This window comes from Marmota marmota, unplaced genomic scaffold (genome assembly GCF_001458135.2).
Source record: "Marmota marmota marmota unplaced genomic scaffold, marMar, whole genome shotgun sequence".
Lineage (NCBI taxonomy): Eukaryota > Metazoa > Chordata > Mammalia > Rodentia > Sciuridae > Marmota > Marmota marmota.
Genome location: NW_026000138.1, coordinates 4,188,954 through 4,209,008, shown reverse-complemented (window position 1 = coordinate 4,209,008; position 20,055 = coordinate 4,188,954). Strand labels below are relative to the sequence as shown.

Below are 20,055 nucleotides of genomic sequence, written 5' to 3'. Positions count from 1 at the left end.
AAGTAACCAAAAAAAAAAAAAAAAAAAAAAAAAAAAAAAGGCCTAGACAGTCCTTTGTTAAATAATAACAAAAAATAAAGTCTAAGGAGTGTAGCTCAGAGGTGGAAGCCTTACCCAGCATACGCAACGCCCAAAGGTTTGATCACTAGCACAGAAAAAAAAAGAGAGACAGAATGAGAAAGAGTAAGAAAATTTAAAATCTATAATAACTTTATATTAGAAGCAAGGTTAAAGAAAATATTAGCGAGGCATGGTGGTGCACACCTATAATCCCAGTAGTTTGGCAGGCTGAGGCAGGAGGATTGCAAGTTCAAAGCCAGCCTCAGCAACTTAATAAGGCCCTAAGCAACTTAGTGAGACCCTGTTTCAATACTGGAAAAAAAAAGGAGGAGTGGGGACATGGCTCAGTGGTTAAGTGTCCCTGGGTTCAAACCCCAGTACCAAACAAATTAAAATATGTTAAATTATATATTATTATAATATATGTAATTATACTTTAAAAAAAAAATATATATATATATATTTAATGATGAATGATTGAATTAACTCAATCTTATGAAATTCTGGTCAAACTTGTCCCCTAAAGCCTCTGTGGTTGAGAAAGAGCTGTGTTGGCTGAGACTCCTCCCATTACCTGTGAGTGACCTCTTGTAGACACCCTGCAGGATTGCTGCCACGCGGAAGAAAGAGAAGGCCATATAGAAGTTCCAGCAGTCCACAGGAGGGGTCCCCATGTGATGACAGTACATCCTGAAGTACTCCTCTGCAGTGGGGATTCCCAGCTGAGTCAAGTCACAGCCACTGACACCTGAGGGGAAAGATCCCCGTTCCTGGGTGGTTAGTGCCTTCACTCCCCTGTGGTCAGCAGGGTTTAATCCTGAAAATCACTGTCTCTTCAAAGTTAGTACCACAACTAGCTCAAGACTTCAATGGCTCCTCCTCCTCCAGGAATCCATGCAGGGAACTAATGGATTTCAGAATAAATTAGCAGAAAAGGAAGAAATGGGGCCTCTGATTCTACTGGGACTACAGTTCATGGCGGACGTGTATTATTCTCAACTAGTCATTTGACTAAAATGGCATTGAAAAGCAATCACACCAACTATGAAACAGATAACTACAAGTTAAGAAATTCACTGATTTATGTCATTTGTGATATGTTGGTGATTTAGATGTATGCAATATATTCTGTTCCTAGGACTTGCTCCTATGAGTGTAACATATATAAGCAAAGACGTTACTACAGAGATGTTCCCTGCCTTTTTGTGGGAGTGGGGTTGGGAAGAAGAAATATAAAAAAATTGGAAACATTAAGTAGCCCAACAGGAATTAAATTAAATGTCTTTTAAGTTAATTCTATTGATAAAATCCAATGCTATCACTAAAAATTAAGCTATCAAAAATACTTAATGGCATGCAAACATGTCCAAAGTATACAATTAAGTGTAAAAAAGTAGGTCCATTGGACACGGTAGTGCATGCCTGTAATCCCAGCAACAGGAGGCTGAGGCAGGAGGATAGCAAATTTGAGACCAGCCTCAGCAACTTAGCAAGACCTTGTCTCAAGAAATAAATTAGATAGATAAATAAGGTCCCAGGGATGCAGCTCAGCTGTAGGGCACCCCTGGGTTCAATCCCTAGTACTGAAAAAAAAAATTCCATAGAAGTCAGCTGTATGAAAGCACAAGCAGTGCTCTGTGGGTGTCCCTGTCACTTAACACGCATCTTACGCTCATTCTCCCCCAAATGTGATAGGAATGCATTCCAGTGGTGTTTTTTACGCAAGCCACCAGGTCCACACTTCGATGGCTCGCCTCAGCCAAGGAAGCTCCCAAAAGCTGGAGCCGGTCCACCCCATCTGCCCACAGCAGCAGATCCTACCTCTCAGTATGGGGAAACTGGGTGGCAAGTAGTGAGTGAGGCAGCTGTAGGCCACGTCGGCAAGGGGGTCGCCTAAGGTAGAAAGCTCCCAGTCAAGGACAGCAAGCACCTCTGGCTTGTCTGGATGAAACAACAAGTTGTCGAGCCTGAAAAGCCACAGATGGGATGGACAGACAGTCAGAAGATCCCTGACCTGGTATATTCTGGGCCAGAAAAAGTCCAGGCTTGTTCCCCACCTTCCCTGCTCTTTCTGTGTCGAGCCAGAGCTGCCCTCTGGGGGCTCCCTGTTTTTGTGGCTTCCAGCCAATGAGAAGTGGGCCCAGTGGCTCAGGTGGCTGAGACAGGAGAATCATCAGTTCAAAGCCAGCATCGGCAATGGCAAAGCACTAAGCAACTCAGGGAGACCCTGTCTCTAAATAAAATACAAAATAGGGCTGGGGATGTGGCTAAGTGGTCGAGTGCCATTGAATTCAAAACCCAGTACCAAAAAAAAAAAAAAAGAAAGAAGAAGAAGAAATGGTCCTGCCACCTCATTCCCCAGTCCATCCCTACAGAGAACTGAACAGGGGCTAAGGGCCAGGGCTCAGGCCATTTGGCCCTCTCCACGTAGCTACCCTCTCTGGATTCTGGTAATCATATCCTCTCTGTGATAATTCTAAAACAGGTCAGCAAATTCTTTGACATTCCTGCCACAAAAGGTAGTCTAATTTTTCACCCCTTGAAGCACCTGGCTTTTAACAAATATAAAGTGGGAAGAAGTAAACCTGAAGTACTCCTGGGGCTAGACCAAGGCAGAAAGAATGATATGCTTCCTCTCATCCCCCACTCTTGGAACACACACCTTTGGATCCCTGCACTGCCAGATACAAAGTCCAGCTACCCAGCAATCACCAGCCTGGGGTGAAACCACAGGGACAGAGAGCAGCTCAGAAGCCCAGCACAGGTCAGCATGCAGATGACTCCAGGTCCTGCTGAGAGCCACCCCCAGACACCTGTCCCCAGACCACAGATGAGTGCACAAACTAATTCCTGTTACCACTTCCATCCACTTGGCTTTGCAGCAGTGTGTATGCCACAGTAGCAGTTGGAGCACATTGGCCCTGCAGACCCAAGGTAGTTCAGACTCTGCACCGTGGCCATCCCAGGGTTCCAGGCTTAGTGGTTCCTGTACCATGCTGCACCCATGCTAAATGCCTCAAATGGCCTGAGTCATCTGGTTTCCTACCAGGGATCTAATGTATGTTTTATTTTTATTTTTATTTTTTTTAGTTGTTGATGGACCTTTATCTTATTCATCTATCATTTATATGTGGTGCTGAGAATTGATGTGAGGCAAGAGCTCTACCACTGAGCCCCAACCCCAGCCCTAATGTATGCTTCATTTAAAAGATAAAGTCATTACCAAACATGCAGAACAATAAGGAATGATAAACAAAATCCAGGTGCCCATCTTCCAGAGTTAACAGATGTTATATCTACTTCTTTGTTGTATTTCCTTCAAATTTTTAAAACATGAAACATAAGGCTCCCTCCCTTAGCTCCCCACCATTCTCAAAGAGAACTGTCATCTTGAAGTTGGTATGTATGAATCTGAGATATTTCAATATTTCTCTTAGCTATGCCTGAACCTATAAGTCATACCTGGCATTCTTTCAAGCCTTTTAATTTGCATGTGATATCACACTGTATTTTTTCTATCCAGCATTATCTTCTTGAATTTACTTGTGATGATTTATGTGTGATTAATTAGTTTATTTACTGAACTCTAATATACCACCAAACCATGGTTTATCATGTGTTACAATTACAAGCATGAGCAAAATGTAATGCTTTTGCTGAGCCTCCTGGTACACAGGTGCAAATACTCCTCTAGAAGAGGAATTACAGCTTGTGGCCTTGTCCCCATCTTCTACATTACTGGCTATTTTCAAAGTAATTGCACCAGTTTATGCTCCCACTAGCACCTGTTCCGAACAAGAAATGTTCTTCCACCTACCAACAGATAGAAATATGTGTAAGTGTTCATCAGTAAGTGTCAGCATGCTCTCTGAAATAACAGGATGCCTTTCTGGAAAGTGTCATCATAAATGACCCTCACCGGGGGCTGGGGATGTGGCTCAAGCCGTAGCGCGCTCGCCTGGCATGCGTGCAGCCCGGGTTCGATCCTCAGCACCACATACAAATAAAGATGTTGTGTCCGCCGAGAACTAAAAAATAAATATTAAAATTCTCTCTCTCTCTCTCTCTCTCTCTCCCTCCCTCTTTAAAAAAATAAAAAAATTAAAAACATAAATGACCCTCATCGGATTGGGGCTGGGGCTCAATGATAGCACACTTGCCTCGCATGTGTGAGGCACTGGGTTCGATTCTCAGCACCATGTATATAAATAAATAAAGATCTATCAACAACTAAAAAAATATATTTACAAAAAGGACCCTCATACTTCACTCCAGCTAAGGAAGGTGGTTCTCAGACCACCACTGGATGTCTCCCGCCTGCTGCTTCACTTAAATCATATTGGTGGGGGCTGGGGCTGTAGCCCAGTGGTAGAGCACTTGCCTAGCATGTGTGAGGCACTGGATTCCATCCTCAGCACCACATTAAAAAATAAAATAAAATAAAGTTATTTTAAAAAGTACCATTATGGGGCTGAGGTTGTGGCTCAGCAGTGGAGCGCTTGCCTAGCACAGGCGAGGCCTTGGGTTCTATCCTCAGCACCACATTAAAAAAAATTAGAAAAATAAAGGCTTTGTGTCCAACTGCAACTAAAAAATAAATATTTAGGGGAAAAAAAGGACCATTTAAAAATAAGTAAATCAGGGCTGGGGCTGTAGATCAGTGGTAGAGCACTTGCCTAGCATGTGTGAAGCACTGGGTTCGATCCTTAGCACCACATAAAAATAAAGGCATTCTGTACATCTACAACTACAAAAAAAAAAGTTTTTAAAAAAGCAAATCACATTTGTGAACATTTGAAATGCAAAGAGAGTTAAAGGCAAGGTCCATGGGGCTGTTGTGGGCTAGTGGCACTTTTCCCCACCAAAAGGGATAGGTTGCATCATTGGCAAGAAGTGTGCCATATGGCAAGGTGCCACTTGCCATCCTAAGTGGAGGAAGAAGATAGAAAAGGGGGTCAACAGCAACTCAGTTCAAGCTCAAGGCGATATGAGGACATTATTTGGTCCAGTCCGTCAGAGACACATGCAAGAGCAAACAGACCCTATTCCTATGGATGACCCTGTGATGGAGACAAAGCTCAGCTTCTACTCAGATCCAGGGGATCACCAAGGGTGGCTAAAGAAAGGAGTCAAAAGTAAATGACACAGGTCCAGCAGGCCAAGAACGGCCAATCTGACATGGAAAGTGAGGTAATGTCTTTATATTTAGCCTATCTAGCCTTGTTCAAAACAGGCACAAAGGTGCTTAGGGTGTGGCTTGGGGTAAAGTTCATGCTTAGTATGAATGAAGCCCTCCCTGAGTTTTATCCCCCCAAAATAAATAAGTAAAATATGAGGCACAACTTCCCAGGAAGGGAAAGAAAATTACCAAATGGATCAGGGGCCCAAATAAGACATGTGTATCAAAATCAGGTTTGCAGGTGCTGCTTGGAAACAGAAAACAGAAAACTACCAAGTGCCTCAAGGGCTGTGTTGGCAGCAGAGACAGTAATCAGAGCTGGACACACATCCAGATGCAAGGTACACTCGACTTACAGTGCCAGCCAGGCGACAGGCATGGAGTGTACCCCAAGGCACTACATCACTCCCTTTCCTCCTCTCCCTCCACACCCAGGTGAATGTCCATCCCTACCTCATGGGAGGCAAGAGGCACCTTTGCCCTGCTTGACCTTCCAGCAGCGATTCTCCTCTCAAAGTGATGCTGTCCACTTGGGGCTCATGGGACTTTGTCTGTAGGCATTTTTTGGTGGCTACAACTTGGTGGGGGAAGTGCTACTGGCATCTGGCAAGGAGAAGCCAGAGATGATGCTTGCTATTCTACAATGTAGAGCAGCCCCCACCCCCACAAAGGAATGCTCAACCCAAAATGTCACAATGTAAGGCTGAGAAATCCTGCCTTAAAAGGGAGGAACTGGGGCTGTAGCTCGGTGGCAGAGTGCTTGCCTAGCACTTGTAAGGCACTGGGTTTGATCCTTGACACCACATTAAAAAATAAAATTAAATTAAATTCTGTCCATCTATAATTACAAAAAAAATTTTTAAAAGGGGAAGGAACTCTGTAACAGGAATAGTTATCATCCATGGACTGGGCTAAGACCAATTGCTCCATTTCCCCCTTCCAGTGCCCTGCCCATCACTTTTCACATCTAATATTCACACCCCTGGCAACAGTGTCTACCTGAAGTCCCCATGCACCACTGTGGTCCTCTGTTGGCTGGGAAGATGGACAGGCAGCCATTGGATGAGCCTCTCCATCGATGGGATGGTGCTGGTTTCTGCAGCTTGGTACTGCTTAGTCCAGGTTTGCACCTGGCGAGGAAGGTAGTCCCCTAAGAGAAAGAAGATCAGAATGTGGTGTGCCATTTCAATAACCACCAAAGGTTTTGAAAATTATCCAATGCAATGAATCCCTTGGAAATGCTCTGCGGCCATGGCGTCTCTGAACACCTTCCTATGACTGGAGAATTTGCCACATGATGCTCCTGCTGCTCTACTTGGAAACCACCAGCCATTCTGGCTGGTTCAGGGTAGTCTGGGCACTGTTCCCTGGCACATGGCCTCCAAGCCTGATCCCCAGCCCTCTTTGAGATCTTGTGCATTTTCTAATAGCCTTTAAACGACAGTGGGTAGGTGACTTAAGAGCAGAAACTCTAGAGCCAGACTGCCAGAGCTAAATCTCAGGTCTGCCATCTACTAGCTGTGTGATCTCAGGACAGTTCTTAACCTTTCTGTACCTTACTTCCCTTATCTTGAGATGGTTCTCGTAGAGCTTTTGGGAACATAAAAAATATATAAGTCCTCTGGGTACAGTGGCGTGTGCCTATGATCTCAGATACTGAGGCAAAAGGATCACTCCAGCCTATGAGTTCAAGGCCAGCCTGGGCAACACAACAAGACCTCATCTCAAAAAAAAAGAAAAAAATAGAGAGAAAGAAAAATAAAACTTGATAGTATCAAATGCTGGCAAGAATGAGAAGAAACTGGAATTCTCATACATAAAAAAAAGTAGATGGGCTGGGGTTACGGCTCAGTGGCAGAGCACTTCCCTAGCACATGTGAGGCACTGGGTTCATATTCTGGCACCACATAAAAATAAACAAACAAAATAAAGGTATCATGTCCATCTACGACTAAAAAAAATTTTTTTTTAAAAAAGCAGAGGGCTAGGGTTATGGCTCAGTGGTAGAGTACTCGCCTAGCACCTGCGAGGCCCTAGGTTCAATCCTCAGCATCACATAAAAATAAGTAAATAAAGGTATTGTGTTCAACTACAACTAAAATAAAATAAATATTTTTTAAAAAGCAGAAACAAGGGCTGGGGCAGTATGTCAGTGGTAGAGCTCTTGCCTCGCGCATGTGAGGCACTGGGTTTGATCCTCAGCAACACATAAAAATAAATAAAGCAGATATTGTATGTCCACCTAAAACTAAAAAAAAATTTTTAAAAAGCAGAAACAAAATATACAAATGTAATATCTTGGCATAACGACATTTTAAAAACCTATCCTTGTTAAAAAGATCAACGAAGAAAATAGATGAAAAGGAGAACATGTTGGGTATGGGGGCACACATCTGCAATCCCAGATACTCAGGAGGCAGGAAGATCACAAGTGAGAGGCCAGCCTGGGCAATTTAGTGAGAACCTGTCTCAAAATAAGAAATAAAAAAGGAACTGGGGTGGTGGCCCTGGGGATGTGGCTCAGTGGTACAGCACTTGCCTCGCATACACAAGGCCTGGGCTCCATCCCCAGCACTGCAAACAAACAAAAAAAAGATGAACCTAAATTTTAAAGTCCTTCTTATGTTCATCAAACACTTGGTTGTTAACAAACCATTCAGATCCATGTGGCACCTGCTTACCTTGCTTCCCATAGTCGTCAAGGCCTGCAGCCTGGAGGTCCACACTGTGAATTTTGCACAAGACTCTGTTCATGGCAGTGTATATGGCTTGCCTCTGGCTGGGCTCCAAGCCTGGTAGAGAGGGGTCTTTGTAGATGAGGCCTGGGCAGTACTCCATCAGATAGAAGGGAGTGCCGATGACACTGGGATGGACAGAGACGAACTTCAGGGACCCAATGCATAATGTGGTAGGCTATCAGCCACAACACTGCTCCTACAGTTTCTGTGCACAGATGGGATGTGGATTGCTGGGGAAGAGCTCAGACCCAAAATACTGGACATAAAGGATATATGCATATTTACATACTGCACATTTCCTTTTTCTTTTGAACCTAAGTACAGGTGTTAGAAGTAACTCTTCCCAAACACACCCACATGCGCACACACATGCACACACCTGTTCTTTTAGGCCCATCTGTAGAAGTCATTGGAATGGGCTTAAATGTGATAATACATAAAGCAGCATGGTTGAGAGAGGAGGCTTTGGGGTCATAAAGAACCAGCCTAAGGGCTGGAGTTGTAGCTCAGTGGTAGAGTGCTTGCCTAGCACATGTGAGGCACTGGGTTTGATCCTCAGCACCACATAAAATAAATAAATAAAGATATCGTGTCCATATACAACTCAAAAAGAAAAAGAAAAAAGAACCAGACTTAAATCCTACCTCTCTGTACTTTACTAATAGTGTGACCCTGAGAATCTTACTAAACCTCTCTGAGCTTTGTTGTTGGTAATCTGTAAAACATATCCACTTCCAAGGGTTACTTTAAGGCTTGGCACGGTGGCACACACTTGCAATCCCAGCAATTCAGGAGGCTGAGGCAGGAGGATTGCAAGTTCACAGCCGGCCTGTGCAACCTAGTGAGACTCTGTCTCAAAATAACAATAAAAATGTAGGGCTGCCAGTAGCGCACACACACAAAGGTAGTTCTAAGAACTAAAGGAACAAATAGAGTATCTGGTATGGTATCTGGGTCCAGTGAAGGGTCAATGTGTATCCATTCTTGTTATTGATGGTATTTTCACCATTATTTAGTGGTCCGAATGGCACATATCCTGCCTGACAGTAGCGCAATAACCCACTGATAGTTCATCAAGCCATTTGTTAATCATTACTAAAAATCAGTTTACTACTCTAAAAAGTAGTTTTGAAAATTTCATCATTTTAAATGTTTGTTCTGATTTGAAAAACTGTCATAAAATATATCCATGGGCTAACTAAGGAAATTTGAACACAGACTAAAAAGATATTAAATAATATTAAAGTACAGCCAGCTCTCTAGATCTATGCGTTTTGCATAAATGGAATTAATCAACTATTGATCAAAATTATTTGGGGGAAAAATATACATCTATACTGAGTATGTACAGAGTTTTTCCTAGTCACTATTCTCTAGACAATATAGTGTAACAACTGTTTCCATAGCCCTGACGTAGTGTGCCACGTAAATAGTTAGGTGCTATGTAAAATGACATACTATAAGTAACCTAAAGATGAGTTAAAAATAAAAATAAAAAGAAGATGTGTAGAGGTCATATGCAAACGCCATGCCATTCCACACAAGGCACTTGAGCATCCTCAGATTTTGAGGTCTTCAGGGCATCGTGGAACCAGCCTTTTGAGGATGATTCCTCTCTTGTCTCTGGTTGGAAAAAAAGCATTTAAAAAAATATTTATTTTATAGTTGTAGTTGGACACAATACCTTTATTTCACTCATTTATTTTTTATGTGGTGCTGAGGATTGAACCCAGGGTCTCACACGTGTGAGACAAGCGCTCTACTGCTGAGCCACAACCCCAGCCCCGAAAGAAAGCATCTTTATTATTTTTTTATAATTAATTCTTCATCTGTACATTTCTTTTTTATTTAAAAAAATTTTTTTAGTTGTAGATGGACACAATATCTTCACTTATTTATTATTTATTTATTTATTTTCGTGGTGCTGGGGATTGAACCCAGGGCCTTTTGCATGTGCAGCAAGCACTCTACCAACTAAGCTATATCCCCAGCCTTTCATTTATTTATTTTTATGTGGTGCCGAGGATCAGATCCAGTGCCTCACATGAGCAAGGTAGGTGCTCTATCATGAGCTACAGCCCCAGCCCCTTAGCATCTTTATTCTTAAGAGATGCATACTATCTACAACTTACTTCAAAAGGTTCAGACAAAAAAACATTCCATACATACAAATAAAAAAAATACATATACACATGCACATACACATATCTACCTCCACATGCAGAGAGCAAATGTGGAAAATTTTAACATTTTAATCTAGATGAAGTATAAATAAGTGGATGTTATTTTTTCTCCTCCCCAATTTTTTTTTTCAAATTTTTCACAATGTAAAAGTTGAGAAAAAAGAGAGACTCAAAAAGCATGTTACAAAGCAGTTTTAAACAGACTGGAAAGACCACAATGAAAATTTTAATTAAAAAAGAGCAACATGAAACAAGATGGATATATATTTTTTAAAAGCTAAAAAAAGCTATTTGCTATCAATCCCCATAAGAGCAGACGTGTCTTCTTCTTTCAGGATAGCTTCAAGATCTGGACTTCTGAGGGAGTCTGCTGCATAGTTTCTTTTTTCTCTGACCCAAAATTTATTTGTATTTAACAGACTGGCATCTGAGTTAGTAAATAGGCTTTCTCTCCTGTAGTCTGAATTTGAAATGGCAAAAATACATTTGAACTTTACCTTGAATCTTCACAGAGGTCAAGAACTCTGGGGACTGGCACTCCAGCTTTTGCAAGGGCTTTCATTATCCTGCAGAACAAATAAAAATGAGCACAACCGCTCATTTTCTTGAATTTAGTTTTCTGATTTAAGAAATGGTACACTGGGGATGGGGCGTGGCTCAGTGATTGAGTGCTTGCCTAGCATGTGTGAGGTTCTGGATTCAATCCAGCAACACACACACACACACACACACACACACACACAAATGGGGCTGGGGATGTGGCTCAAGCGGTAGCACGCTCGCCTGGCATGTGCGGGGCGCTGGGTTCGATCCTCAACACCACATAAAAATAAAATAAAGATGTTGTGTCCACCTAAAACTGAAAAAAAAAAATTCAAATGACTCAGAAGTAAATAATAAGACTAAAACAATTCTCTGGAAATTTATATTATTGGGATGTGAGCCCCAGGGGGCCCTCCTTCTGGGATACTAAGCCTTTTGCAGGAAAAAAAAAAGAACAAAACAAGTAGAATGATCAGAAACCAATTAGTGAAATTATGGACCTAAATCAAACAAATCAATAATTACCTTAAATTTGATAGGTAAAACATTGCAATAAAAAGACAGAAGTTGCTGAGGTTGTGGCTCAGTGGTAGTGTACTTGCCTGGCATATGTGAGGCACTGGGTTTGATTCTTAGCACCACATATAAATAAATAAAATAAAGGTTTATCAACAACTAAAAAAAAAACTTTAAAAAGACAGAAGTTGTCAGGGTGCATAGAAAAGCATAACCTAACTATATGAGGTCTACAAAAGACATACTTGAAACATAAAACATAGGTAGGTTGGAAATGGAAGGATGGAAAGATTAGTACTGTGTAACTGGTAAACACAAGAAAGTGGCATACTTGAATATCAGATGAAATTGATTTTAAGACAAGAGAATTACCAGAGACACGGAGGAACATTTTAGAATGATGCATTGGGAAGACGTTATAGTCCTAAGTGCACACGTGCCTAACAGAACTTCAAACACGTAAAATGAAAATGCACAAACCCACACAGCTGAGATTTATCACCCTCTGTCAGTAATCAGATAGGCCAACAAAATCAGGTTTATCTAAAGACACAGATCTGAAAATTATTGACAAACTTGACCCGATTGGCATTTATAGAACATTTGGTCAGCAATTGCAGAACATGTATTATTTTCACATGCTGGTCTGTAAAATAAATCTCAATAAGTTTCAATAAATATTGAAATCATATGGAGTATTTCTCACACTTTGTTAGAATAAAACTAGGAACTTATATCTAGATAAAAACATATATTGCAAAATTAATACATTTATAATTAAACCATGAGATATAGAAGAAATAACAAGAGATATCAGAAAACATTTCAACTGTAATAATAATAATAATAATAATGGGTCAGATTTGTAAGATGCACCTAATGAAGTACTTAGAAATAACTTTAAATGCTTTTATTAGAAATGAAGGAAGATTTTAAGTAAATGATCTAAGATTATACCTCAAAAAGCTAAAACTAGGTTGGAGTTGTGGCTCAGTGGTAAAGTGCTTGCCTAGCATGTGTGAGGCACTGGGTTCAATTCTCAGCACCACATATAGATAAATGAATAAAATAAAAGTCCATCAACGTCTAAAAAATTTTTTTAAAAAAAGAAGGTAAAAATAAACCTGGAGTAAGTAGCTATAAAGGAATAAAGAGAAGAAATAAAATGGAATAGAAAAGAGACAACAGGAAAAGTTAACAAAACTAAATAAAAGTTATTTGGAAATACCAAGACAATTGATAAATATCTAGCTAGACTGATTTGAGAGAGATACAAAGTACAGATCAATATCAGAAATGATAAAGAGGGGATATCACCACAGATTCTATACATATTAAAAGGATAATAAAGGAATATTATGAGCAATAACTATGACAACTTAGATTAAGTGAAGAAATTCCTTAGAAATTATAACTAATCAAAACTAAAAAGAGATGAAATGAGATATTTGAATAACTCTGTTTATTAAGTTGAATTAATATTTAAAACTTTCTCCAAAACTCCTAGCTCTAAAGGATCTACTGGTGAATTCCATAAACTATATGAAAATTTTTAATTTTAAAAGAAAGATAATTACCCATAGTCTTATCACCAACTGGCTGCTTTTACTGCCTACCTGGTATCCAGTCCCCTTTTGCTTTTTCAGACTTTTCTTTGGGAAATGTCCTCCCCATTCTCAGTCCACAGGGTCTAAGTGAGACTGAATCAAACCCAGGTTCTAGAGATGGGCACAAGATCAAGACATGACCAGTCTAGTCAATGCACCTCCCAGTCACAGAATAGTCCAGGGATAGACCTCTGACACAAAATGGGCCATGAGTCAGTCTCAGGAGATACGCAGAAACATACACTGGGGTTCTCAAGGAAAGAAAAAACCAGAGATGGAGAGAGAAAGAACATGTGGGCCCTGGTGCCATTATTTGAGCCCTGGACCCAGCCATGGCTGAAAGATTTAAATTATGAAATCAAATGTTTTATCATATCATCCTCCCTATTTTTTTTCTTGAATGCTTAAGTAAAGCTAGGTGGGTTCTGTGCAAGTGAAGAATACTAACAGGCTACCCAAACATGACTATGGTTAACATTTTAAAGTGTTCATTTCCAGTATTTTTTTCCTATGCATGTCTTTAAAAAATGATACACTTGAATTTGTCTTTATTCTCCTAACTTTTGTCATATACATTTTTCTATTATTAAAGCATATTTAATTGGGTATAATAGCAGCATAATCACTAATATTATAGAGCCAGGTGTGATGGCACACGCCTGTAATCCCAGCTACTTAGGAGGCTGAGGCAGGAGTTTGCAAATTCAAGGCCAACCTCAGCAACTTAGTGAGATTCTCAGCAACTCAGTGAGGCTCTGCCTCAAAATAAAATGTAAAAAGGACTGGAGATGTAGCTCGGCAGTAAAGTACTCCTGGGTTCAATTCCCAGTATCACAAATAAATAAATAATAATAATACATAACATTTTTTTAAAAAATTGGGCTATAGAATCCCAGTGTCTGGCTATGCAGCCAGACTCTACCACTCCTTTAACCAGTGTGTGCCCTGTATGTGCCCTTTACCTTTTTACATCTCACTTTTCTCAGCTATAAAGTGGGGATCATGATCACAGCAAATCAGAATTGGGAGAATGCTTTCATTTAAGCATTGCTTATAGCACCTGGTAAGTACTAAACATTCTACAAATGTTAGCTACTCCTATTACTGTTGTAGAAACAAGTAGATATATTGAGGTTTACATAATCATTTCCTGATTATTCTACCCCAAGTGGATTTCAAAGTTTTTATTATTAGAAACAACACTATGGGGGCTAGGGCTATAGCTCAGTGGTAGAACGCCTGCCTTGCACATGTGAGGCACTGGGTTTGATCCTTAGCACCACATATAAATAAATAAATAAATAAAAACACAACACTTATGGGCTTGGGGATGTGGCTCAGTTGGTAGAGTGCTTGCCTCACATGCACAGGGCCCTGGGTTCAATCCCCAGCACCACAAAGAAGAAGAAAAACAAACAAACAAACAAACAAACAAACAACACTATGGTGAGGGTATTCATGCATAAAGATTTTTTTCCTATTTAGAATTAGTCATTTAGGTACCAAAAATTGAAATTATTACATCTTTTTTAAACTGTATTTATTTACTATTTTATTTTTAAAATTGTAGTTGAATATAATACCTTCATTTCATCCATTCATCTCTGTGTGGTGCTGAGGATCAAACCCAGGGCCTCAAATGTGCTAGGCGAGCGCTCTACCACTGAGCCACAACCCCAACCCGAAATTATTAAATCTTCAAGTATGAATACTCTGAGACTTTTAATGAATTGTATCATATTATTTTTCAGAATAGTTCAAATCTATAAGCAGGTACTGCATTGTTTTATCTTCAAATATGGTTTATTTTTTAACACAATGGAAATTCCATGCGTGTCTGGATTTTTTTTTTTTAAGTACTGGGTATTGAACCCAGGGGTACTCAACTACTGAGCCACATTCCCAGTCCTTTTTACAGGGTCTCACTGTGTTGCTTAGGGCCTCACTAAATTACTGAGGCTGACTTTGAACTCAGGATCCTCTTGCCTCAGCCTTCTGAGCCGCTGGGATTACAAGTATGTGCTACTGCACCCAGCATGCCTAGATATTTTGAATGTCGTTCTATTACTCCAAAATTCCTTGGTACCTCTGGGATTGGTTAGAGAGAATTTGTGCACAGAAAAGAGAGCAGCAGTTTTACAGCTTGGGCTTCTGTCTACAAACACACACCTGGTATTACATGGGCGCATCTATATAAATGCTTAGAAAGAGCTATAGCTTTTTTCCTCTGAGGAACCCCTAAGCCTTCATAATCATCAGTCAGCAGTCCTCACAACACCTGGACAAGTCATATTCTAAGATCCCAAAAGTGAAGAAGAGAGATAGAAAACAACCTGGAGGTGGAAGGAGGGCGGCCAAGAGTCACATTCTCCTGCATGACTCTGGGACTCCTTTTGTAGAACATAATGGGCTGCCAGTGAGAAGGAAGAACAGGACAGAAATTTTCCAGTCACTCTAGAGCTCTTTCATGGTTTGTATTAATTCTCTAATTGATTTGGAGCTAGATTTGTTTCAAACTTGTTTGTTTAAATGTTCCTCTATGCAAACAATCTATTTTACTTGGGATGGTTATAATATCTTTATTCTCATAAACCTTTTATACTAGAAAATTTTAAACATATACATAACTAGAGCACTTTGGCTAGGAGTGGTGGTTACAATCCCAGCAACTCAGGAGGCCAAGACAAGAGGACCACAAGTTCAAGGCCAAACTTGGCAACTTAGCAAGACCCTCAACAACTTAGCAAGACCCTGTCTCAAAATAAAAATTAAAAATTAAAAGGACTGAGCAAGTAGCTAAGTGGTAAAGCATCCCTTGGTTTAATCCCCAGTCTAAACAAAAAAAAAGTAGAGTGATTTGTATAATAAACCCTTATGTACCCATCATCCAGCTCTGATGGTTACCAACTCATTGCCATGCTTGTTTTGGCTATAACCCCACTAATGTTCAATTCTCCCCTGGTACTAGGGATTAAACCCAGTGATGCTCTATCTACCACTGAGCCACATACTCAGACCTTTTAATTTTTTTTAAATTTTGAGACAGGGTCTCATTAAGTTGCAGAGCCTGGCCTCAAATTTGTAGCTCTCTGGCCTCAATCTCCCAAGTAACTGAGATTATTTACGGGCATGTACCACCAAACTCAGCTTAATGTGTTGATCTTAAGACTAAAGTTCTTGAGTGGGGCATAGTGGTGCATGCCTGTAACTCAGTGGCTCAGCAGAGGCAGGATGATGGCAAATTCAAGGCCAGCCTCAGCAAATTAGCAAGACCTGTCTCAGTAAATTATGAAAAAGGGTTGGGGATGTGGCTCAGTGGTTAAGTGCCCCTGGGTACAATCTCCAGTACAAAAAACAAAACAAAATAAAAAAACACTAATGGTCTTAAAGATTTCAATCTTTCCTTAAAAGTCCTTATGCCAGGAAGGGCAGTATATACCCATAATCCCAGTAACCCAGGAGGCTGAGACAGGAAGATCACAAGTTCAAGGCCAGCCTCAGCAATTTAGTGAGGCCCTAAGCAATTTAGTAAGAGCTTGTCTTAAAATAAAAAAATTAGAAAAAATTTTTTGAAGAGCTGGGGATGGAGCTCAGTAGTAAAACACACCTGGATTAAACAAACCTCTGGTACAGAAGGAAAAAAAAAGGTGCATAAGACAGAACTGGGATGTAAAGTGTTTGTCTAACATGTACAAAGCCCTGGGTTCAATTCTCAGTGCCACAAAAAAAAGGGCAAGATTAAAAAGTATTTTGACCCTGACATTTTTTTTCTTTTATAGGTTCTAAAAGAGTGTAGCCTCCTACAGATTTGGTTATAGAAAAGAAAAGATAAACTTATAAATAAAATTAGGTACTCAGCGGCTGGGGTTGTGGCTCGGTGGTAGAGCGCTCACCTAGCATGGGTGAGGCACTGGGTTCAAGCCTCAGCACCACATAAAAATAAATAAACAAAATTAAAGGTATTATGTCCGCCTACAACTTAAAAAATATTTTTTAAAAGATTAGGTACTCAGGGGCTAGGGTTATGGCTCAGAGGGAGAGTGCTTGCCTAGCATGTGTGAGGCATTGGGTTCGATTCTCAGCACCACATAAAAATAAAAATATTGTGTCCACCTATAACTAAAAAATAAATATATATATTTTTAAATTAGGTACTCAGGAGGCTGAGGCAGGAGGATTGCTTGAGCTCAAGAATTAAGGACCACCAGGGCAACATAGCAAGATCTGCCTCAAAACAAAAACAAAACAAAACAAATTAGATTGCATGTCCTTATTTGAAATACGGTGGAGATTCATAGCAGCAGTTGTAAATGTCTTAAAGCTCTCTTATAGAAGCTAATCCATGTTTTAGGGCTGAACTTGTGCATGGTGCCACCCCCACCCTGGCCCCTAAGAATTTACCTGAACTCCCTCTCTATCGCATGGGCAGATGGAAGGAGAGTCCCTGGTGGCTTCTTCCTCAGAACCAGCTGATGACTGGGCAGCCTGATGTAGTAAGTCGGGTTTGACTGCCCGTGATCAAACTGAAGGAGCTCCATTGGGCCTGCGAGTTAGAAAACAGACATTCCAAGAGGATCTGGAGCCCAGGTTTGCACAGATATTGCTTTTCTTCTTTTTTTTTTTTCCTGTTACTGGGGATTAAACCCAAGGGTACTTCACCTCTGGGCTACATCCCCAGCCCTTTCTTAAACTTTTTTTATTGCATTATTTTATTATTTTTTTTTTAGTTGTAGATAGACACAATACCTTTATTTTATTTATTTATTTTTATGTGGTGCTGAGGATTAAACCCAGTGCCTCACATTTGCTAGGCAAGTGCTCTATCACTGAGCTACAACCCCAGCCCAAATTAATTAATCAATTAAAAAATTTTTTTGACTTGCACATGGATGCAATGCCTTTATTTATTTTTGTGGAGTGCTAAGGATAGAACCCAGGGCCTCACTTAAGCTAGGCAAGCACTCTACCATTGAGCTACGACTCCATCTCCAATTTTGTTTATTTTTGTGATAGGGTCTCAGTAAGTTGCTTAGTACCTTGCTAAATTGCTGATGCTGGCCTTGAACTCACCATCCTTCTGCCTCTGCTTCCCAAGCTGCTGGGATTACAGATGTGCACCTGGCTCAAAGATTCCTTCTTTCTTTCTTTTTTAAAATATTTTTTAGTTGTTGATAGACCATTATTTAATTAATTTATTTATTTATAGGTGGTGCTGAGAATCAAACCCTGTGCCTCACACATGCTAGGCAAATGCTTTACCACTGAGCCACAACCCCAGCCCAAAGATTCCTTCTTTCTAATGAGTTCTGAATGGAGATCCAGATCCTCCCACTCTGGGAGGCAGGACAAGAAAAGCACCTTCCCCTGGTGCCACAGCAACTCAGCCCTTGGCTCACCCTGCCAGTGGGGTTCCAGAATCACAGGCTACTACAGTGTGGCAAAGGCCACTCACTTGACACCATAATCTTTTCTCACTTTGTACGGGTGTCCAGTTCTCTCCTTCTTGCCAATTCCTGCCCCATGAACAAAAGCACTTTAGTTTTGTTTATTAACCACAAGCACAGTCATGGCAACCCATCAGGCAAATGGAATGCTTTAGGCCTAAGAAAAAAAGTGCCCTTGTGGTGTCCCTTGCCTACACTTGGCCAAGCCACATCTGACTCCGGAGAGACAGCTGAAAGGATCTAAGCAGATGCCTTCACCTTCAGCCAAAGCTGCTTTCAGGAGATGCACTTCCCCACCCCACCAGGTGAGTTTTGTGGCTCCTTCACAGGCTCTAGGTGCAGGTGAACCCAATTAGCCCTCAGCTTGACAGCAAGATGAACCTCTGAACATGTATTCCTTTCACTTGGTCAGGAGAGCAGGCTCACATGGGAGTTGGCCTGAGTTAGCTGGCCTGGTCACAACAAGCCCTTCAGCATTGTGGAAACACTACCAAGAATCCAGATGCTGACCTGATGTGGAACTCCAGAAATAAAAGCCTTTTCTGAGGATCCACTGGGTGAAGCAAATTTTATCACCAAATAGAAATTTCTTCAAAAGCCCACAAGGTTCCTGTTTTGCTGAAGGTGAAATGTAAGGATCAAGAGACAGGCCTTTGAAGAGGTGGAGTCAACCTGTCACTTCTTCAAGTCATGAAGCTTGGAAGTCACCTTCACAAAACAGGCTGTTGTTTCAAAAAATTAACAACAATAACCCCCCTGTGCACATAAGTACTCCCAAGTTCCCTGCTCCTTGCTGGCTGCTGGAAGGTGAATGCTGCTATGTGAAACTCTCAGGTGGATGATCAAGGCTTCTACCCAAGCAAAACTAAAAGCAGCACTTGGACATGCCAGGCCACTTGGCTATTTTCCTCTCCACTTTGATTCTCTGTTGCTGGCGTGTTCATCAAGGTTTGAAAGTGAGAATCAGACTGAATGCCTTGTCTTGAAGAGTCACCCAAACATCAAATCTTCCATACCTGTGGTCTGGGTCCCGAGCAAGCCCTTGAGGTACTTCTCCAAGGCATCTTTTGGAATTTCCATGGTCTTCCTCACAGGACGAGTGTTGGGAATACCCACACGCAACGGAAACCCCAGGAGAGCTTCCAACTCCCTCACTGCAGCCTCTGGGTCATCAACCTGATTTCAGAGAGAATACCCACCATGAGCCACCATCAACCCTGCCTCTTCTCTGCCCCCTATGAGGGTAGTTCTTCAGAGGGAAATAAATATCCAAGCAGCCAGCTAACAAGGAACCAGAATGAGTCTCCTCTTCCATTTAATTCCTGACCACACTGTACTTAATTTATTTGTTGTTGTTTTTTTAATTACATTTCTTTCTTTTTTGTGGTTGGAAATTGAACTTGGGGTGCTTAACCACTGCACTACAACCCAGCCTTTTTGAAAATTTCTTATTTTCAGACAAGATCTCGCCAAGTTGCTAAGTCTGGCTTTGAATTTGCGATTCTCTTGCTTCAGCTCGGAAGTCTGGGATTACAAGGATGCACCACCAGGCCTGGCTCTACCTTGAACTTTCTTTTTTCTTTTTTGGATACTGGAGATTGAACTCAGGGGCACTCCACCCCTGAGCCACATCCCCAGCCCTATTTTGTATTTTATTTAGAGACAGGGACTCACTGAGTTGCCTAGCGCTTCGCCATTGCTGAGGCTGGCTTTTTTTTTTTTTTAATAGTTGTAGATGGACAGCATGCCTTTATTTTATTTGATTATATTTATGTGATGTTGCAG

At 41.0% G+C, this 20,055-nt stretch overlaps 1 protein-coding gene and 1 non-coding gene across 6 annotated transcripts in view; one reads left to right on the top strand and one right to left on the bottom strand.

The window, feature by feature from the left end:
* The window catches only part of Acad10 (acyl-CoA dehydrogenase family member 10), a 53,372-nt gene that overhangs the window by 14,895 nt on the left and 18,422 nt on the right, over positions 1-20,055 (bottom strand). For 4 of the 5 annotated variants that reach the window (XR_007341397.1, XR_007341396.1, XM_048785616.1 and 1 more), the window contains exons 6-12: positions 19,287-19,446; positions 17,228-17,369; positions 10,658-10,726; positions 7,921-8,102; positions 6,239-6,389; positions 1,882-2,027; positions 635-808 (exon numbers count right to left, since the gene is read on the bottom strand). Coding sequence is in view for 3 of the 5 variants with exons in the window: in XM_048785616.1 (XP_048641573.1) it covers positions 635-808; positions 1,882-2,027; positions 6,239-6,389; positions 7,921-8,102; positions 10,658-10,726; positions 17,228-17,369; positions 19,287-19,446 (1,024 nt within the window). In the remaining 2 variants the exon portion in view is untranslated. The remainder of the gene's footprint in view (positions 1-634; positions 809-1,881; positions 2,028-6,238; positions 6,390-7,920; positions 8,103-10,657; positions 10,727-17,227; positions 17,370-19,286; positions 19,447-20,055) is intronic. The other variant, XM_048785617.1, reaches the window with a different exon arrangement.
* Positions 14,152-14,225, top strand: Trnav-cac. Its single transcript has one exon. It is a non-coding gene; the product is annotated as a tRNA-Val (tRNA).